This window comes from Bufo bufo, chromosome 5 (assembly GCF_905171765.1).
Source record: "Bufo bufo chromosome 5, aBufBuf1.1, whole genome shotgun sequence".
NCBI lineage: Eukaryota > Metazoa > Chordata > Amphibia > Anura > Bufonidae > Bufo > Bufo bufo.
Genome location: NC_053393.1, coordinates 508,615,285 through 508,621,284, shown reverse-complemented (window position 1 = coordinate 508,621,284; position 6,000 = coordinate 508,615,285). Strand labels below are relative to the sequence as shown.

Here is a 6,000-nt window from a genome sequence, read left to right as displayed (position 1 = left end):
TCCAAGTACTCAATTAGCAAACCTTGCATTGTTCTTTAATGTGCCTCATTGCTTTGATGTGCACAGTGGAGGTGGCAGTGCAGCCTTCCCCTTGAGATGAAGATATTAGAGGGTGAAGTCCCTGGGAATTTGTGTTCTCTTTCCTCTCTGAAGACCACAGTCGAGGATGAGGATACAGACGTAAGCAGTCTAACTATAGCTTCTGTGCTAGATGGGATGTAACCTGCTCAGATCAAGGCAGTTGTCTGCGTAATTCCTACTGGAAACCTGCTGTGGGAGACAGGATAGAAAGGATCTTCTTCTTCTTTACTGCTTTTTTTTTTTGTTCTTGTTGACCACAGGTGATACCATTTGGCTTCGATGCAGCACTATGGTACAGGATGTGACATTCTGAGACCTGCAACTGATTAAGCTCCTTTGGATTTTGCAGATCCCTCATGATCATGGCTTATATTGGGATTCTTTCAGCCTTCCTTGCCCATATCTGTCTGCTAACGGCATCTAGCCTAGACTTGGAAGGGCATATGGCTCATCAAGAGGAGCACAAGATAACCAGGGATAAGCAACCCATCTACAACCAGCCTAGAAGCCAGGACCATCCTGCCATGTGGTTTAGGACCACGGATAGCAGTGTCCTTGCCCAAAATCTGGCTGAAGACTTGCCAAAGCATGTGGCTTCTTTCCTATATACAGGGAATTCTAATGAACTCAGGCGAGCCAACTGTTCCAAGAGGTACGAACTGAGTAGTCTATCAGGGGTTTCTCCCACAACTACTCACCAGTCTTTGCACAGTTCTTTGGAATTACTTGTTCATTCCTCCAACTTTTTAAACATGATGTTACAAAGCAATAAATCTAGAGACCACACCTCGCACAGGGACCTGGAGTGGTACAGTGCTCTTCTAAGGAGTATCTTAGAAGGGGAACCTAGAATTCTTCGGTCTGCCATCACTTTTAATGTGGACCCACTGTCCCATATCCCTCAGGTGTTTTTGCAGGCATCTCGAGAAGAAGACAAGATCCATCTCCAAGATCTATCTTCTTCAGCTCACCGTCTGGCCAATGCTACCCAGGAAACCGACTGGTTCCATGCGTTCAAGCAAAAGTGGAGGCCTCACCAGCACAAGAGATTTTTAAACGGTGCTAAAACTTTAGAGGACAGCTGGAAGAAGGGTTCCAGCTACCTTACCGACAAGAGTCACATCAAGTGGTCCTCGCCTTTTCTAGAATGCGACCATGGGAAATACAAACCCAACTGGCTCCTTTCTCTCTCTGCTGCATTTTATGGGCTTAAGCCAAATCTCGTTCGAGAATTCAGGTAGGAAGACATTTTATAAAGGAGGTAGAGGTTGTCTTCTTGTTCTGCTATGCCATGAGGCTATCCACAGGAGACATGCGGGAGGAGAGGGGGGGTCTGTGTAATTGGCAATTTTCTCATTAGGGATAGCTTGCACCAGGATTCTACCTTGGTAATAGGCGTTTAATAAGGATACCAGTGATTCACTTCTGCAGCTGTTTGTACATATCTGATAAGAGGAGTTCTGTGAATCATGCATTTGCATAATAACAACTGCAGACTAATTAAGTTTGGTAATTACACAGGACATTGTAGAAACCTAAAATTGAATCTATTGTTCAGACAGATATCCTCCAGTAGGAAAGCAGAGCTTGATAATGGTGGCTGGTAGGTTGGTACTGTGTAATTAGAGAAGACTGTATGCCGCTAGTCATAATTTTACCAGTTGCAAAGAACACTGTTTCTGTTCCTGACGGCAGGCACAACCCAGAATGATGGACACACACATCTACACACACACACAGAGATGCACACAATGACACACACAGATGCACACACACACACACACACACACACACACACACACACTATACACACACATACACACCAGCAACAGCCTGCTAAATATAGCACACAAATCATAGAGATGTTCTCCACCCTTAGCGTGCTGGAGGAGCAAGAAGCAGAGTGAGATTTGCTGCGTAAACTCAATATGACTTGCCATGATTTATTAATCATATGTTGGAAGTGCATACAGCACCATAATATATTGATGCTGCTCTCCTTCTGCTAAGCATGGACCTGTGCCAGTCTGTGTGATCATGGGACTTGGCACTGAGGAGCAGTGCCAAGCAACAAACAGTTATGCCAATGAAAATACAGATTTTTTTTTTTACTTGACCTGGGATCTACTTTATGCACTTGTGAAATGCTATAAACCAATAAAGTGGGGATTACTGCACTTAACTACAGAAGAGAGCTTCTTAGTGAGCGGCATGGGCGCAGAGGAGGGTGGCTATTTCCACCGTTTTAGAAAGGACACCCATAAAGCCTGAGATTAACGTGAACCCTTTGTTGACACAACATTGTATCGTTTGATTATTATTAGTGTGCAACACTTCACGATGCTCGGTACCGAGCACAATGGAAGTCAATGTGAGAACCCCAGTCACCCCCTGCTCTGTAGAGGGGAGGGTGTCGGGACTCTAGTTCAGCTTAGGAGTCCCTGCATATATGGAGTCAGTGCTTGGGGACACCCCAGTGTATTTAAATCTAATTTCTGAAAAGTTTCTGCTGGGGTTTGAACTCCCAACATTGTACATTAGAGGCAAGGACCGTATACACTCAGCTATAAAGCTGAATGCTGAACTGTATCAGAAAAACTTCATAGAAGTTTCTGATGTAGTGAGTGTTCCTATTCAGCAGAAGACTTATTTTATATTTCTGTGCAGGTTAACATGTAGCTCTATAGTGTAGTGGTTAACATCCTTGCCTCTAATGTACAAGGTTGGGAGTTAGAATCCTGGCAGAAACATTTCAGAAATAGAGATTACATTTATATATTTTATATTCTTTTTAGTAATTGTAAAAAAAATGTATGGCACAAAATAAATGTGTAATTACAAAAAAAAAGTGTATATATATATATATATATACGTAAGGAAAGGCCAAGGCAGCACACAGATATCCGTGAAAAAAAGGGTATTTTATTCACCCATGTGTAGACAGCAACGTTTCAGCTCACTCAATGGAACCTTTGTCAAACCATAATACAAGTGCAAAATCAGGTGCTTATATAGCATACATGATTAACAAAAGTGATTACATGATTAGACAGCAATTTTCACAAAAACATTGATAAAAACAATAAATCTCAAATATACATGATTATATTACAGTGAAGACAGATCATATATCTGAAAAGTGCTAAGTGCCAAAAGTATTAACCATCATATATATCATATATATAAAATCATACTTCTGATATATATGAAAGCATAATATGTGGGAAACTATTACTGATGTTTTTAGCCATAATATATTATAATATATTATAATATATTATATATTCTAAATATATAATAATATATGTAAATATATTATGGCTAAAAGCAGATATATATAGGTTACTGCTGGGATTCAAACTCCCAACCTTGTAAATTAGAGGCAAGGAATTTAACCACTACACTATAGAGCTACATGTTAACCTGCACAGAAATATAAAAAAAAGTCTTCTGCTGAATAGGAATACTCACTACATCAGAAACTTCTATGAGGTTTTTCTGACACAGTTTAGAATTCAGCTTTATAGCTGAGTGGATAAGGTCCTATGCACAAGGGGTTGGGCTTTCAAATCCTAGTACAAAATTTTCAGAAATAGATGCTAAATTACATTTAAATACGCTGACTCGAGCACACATGGTGTTCGGCCGAGCATGCGTGATAAAAAGTAATTATTATTATTCATTAGAGGTTAAGTTTACCTTTCAAGGCAATTCTGTTGACTGGCTTTGTTATTGTGCACATTTTATGTCTCCACGATCAATCTCCCTAATGATAAATCTCTTGTTTTGTCTCATTAGGATGTATTGATTATCATTATGAATGTTTGTTGTCGTTTCCATTAGAGAAATTATTCCTCCATGTAAATGTTCTTTAGGAGCAAAGTTGGCGACTTTGCGTGTGTGTGTGTGTGTATATATATATATATATATATATATATACATACATATTGTGACACAGTGTGCTGCTGGGCTGTTTTACAGCCAGGTGAGGTCAAATACCGGACCGGATTTTAAAGGCCGGTCTGGGTTTTGGCAGCACCTGGCTGTCCTTAAATAGGCAGCTGGGCTCAGAAGCCATGTCTCTATGTTGGGATCTGGGAGCCTTGTGTCTGGATGAAGGCTTGCTGCCTGTTTGGCGTGAAAACAGGTTGGTGCTGCTATCAGCAAGGAATCTTTGAGGCAGAATCGCCGCATGGTGTGAATTACCACCAACACCGCAAGGTGACTTTTTTGTTTGAATATGACTCCTTGTTTTGTCACTTGCCTAAAGTGTGAATAAAACACTAAACAGTTTGTTCCAAAGAACTTGTTGTTGCCTCTATACTGCATCTGCTAATCCTGTCTACAAGAGCGAGTCCCCAAAATTGGTGGAGGATGCGAGCAAGAGCAGTGAGGCTGGCGTGAACGCCGATATTTTTGGTTTCTGCATTTTTCAGGCACGGTTGTATGTCGTACATTAAACCAGCTGTATTACAACCAGTGCCCCATGACAAAATGGAGGCTGTTGTGAAGGCCCTCATGGAGGCTAATCTGCAGCAGCAAGAGACAAACCTGCAGCAACGTGAGGCTAATAAGCAGCAGCAGGAGACTAACCAGTTGCTGCTACAACACATGATGGCTTTGCAGACAGCAGGAGCAACCCCGAGCGTCCACGATGCCTGGAAAGCAGTCCGTGCCGCGATTCCTAAGATGACCCCCGCAGACGAGATCGAAACCTACCTGGCGATGTACGAGAAAGTGGCCATCAGGGAAAAGCTATCCCGTGACCAGTGGGCTGAGGTCGTTGCTCCATTTCTGGCATCCGATTCCCAGTGGGTGTATTTAGACTTGCCGGACGAACAAGCGGCCGACTACCAAACAGTAAAGGGTGAGATTTTGGCAAGACTGGGGTGAATGTGTTGGTCCTGGCCCAGCGGGTACATCAGTGGGGGTTTAAGCCGGCCGAGCCTGCGAGGACCCAGTATTATGACTTGCAAAAGTGGCTACAGCCTGATGTGCTGAATCCCCCGGCTATGCTGGATAGACTGCTAGGCGATATGTTCTGGAGGGCTTTGCCATACCCTCTCCAGCACTGGATCGGTCAGGTGTCTCCTGGCAATGCCCTTGAGATGGTGGACCTGGTGGAACGCTATGAAGCTACACACCAGGAATCTCCCCCGGAAATCTCCACCCCAGGCCCGGAGATTTGAGCTGATAAAACCCACCTGGGATGTACCCATGGCGTACCTGGCTCCAATAGTCTGCTGGCGGTGTCAGGAGGCTGGCCATGTAAGAGCTGAGTGTCCCCATCGGGTTGAGCCCATGGACACTAACTATTCCTACCGTCAGTCGCTATATGCTAGGAGGCTGTGTGCAACAGGTACCCCAGAGTCTCTAGACCACTTGGGCCAGGTGGAAGTGGGACTTCAATAACTAAACTTTCCCTTTAAGTACAAGGATAAGGTGTATTGTGCAACAATTATTACTTTTAATGCCTGTTAGGGCTAGATTACACCTATTGATCCTGTACCTACCAATAGCTAAAACATAACTTTTAATTGATACTGCTGCTAATACTTGAATAAGTGACTAACTAAACTAAATGGTTAAAACTTCCAGCGCCCACTGGCCTTTCAATATTAGTTTCAAGTGCACTGTCAGGATGTCACCTGACCAGGGTTGTATGCTACTGTGTGATTCCACACTAGTGTCTAACTGGCTGCGCGCTGCCAGTGTAACTTGTGGACACTGTGTGACTACTGAACACAGTAGTAAGAGGCTTCAGCGGTATGCTGAGTTAAGATTAGAGGCTCACACTGCCCCCCCTAGGTGGAAGTGGGAGACACTCCGGCGGAGGCTCTGCTGGACTCAGGGAGTCTGGTGACCTTAGTAAGGGCTACCCTGGTGCGGTCCACTGAGTATACTGGCCGGAAAGTCGGG

General features: G+C 43.5%; 1 protein-coding gene across 1 annotated transcript in view; it reads left to right on the top strand.

Moving 5' to 3' along the window:
• Positions 1 to 443: 443 nt before the first annotated feature.
• Positions 444 to 6,000, top strand: part of GPR158 (G protein-coupled receptor 158) — a 409,668-nt gene continuing 404,111 nt past the window's right edge. The window contains exon 1 of the mRNA XM_040434051.1: positions 444 to 1,318. Coding sequence (XP_040289985.1) covers positions 444 to 1,318 — 875 coding nt within the window. The remainder of the gene's footprint in view (positions 1,319 to 6,000) is intronic.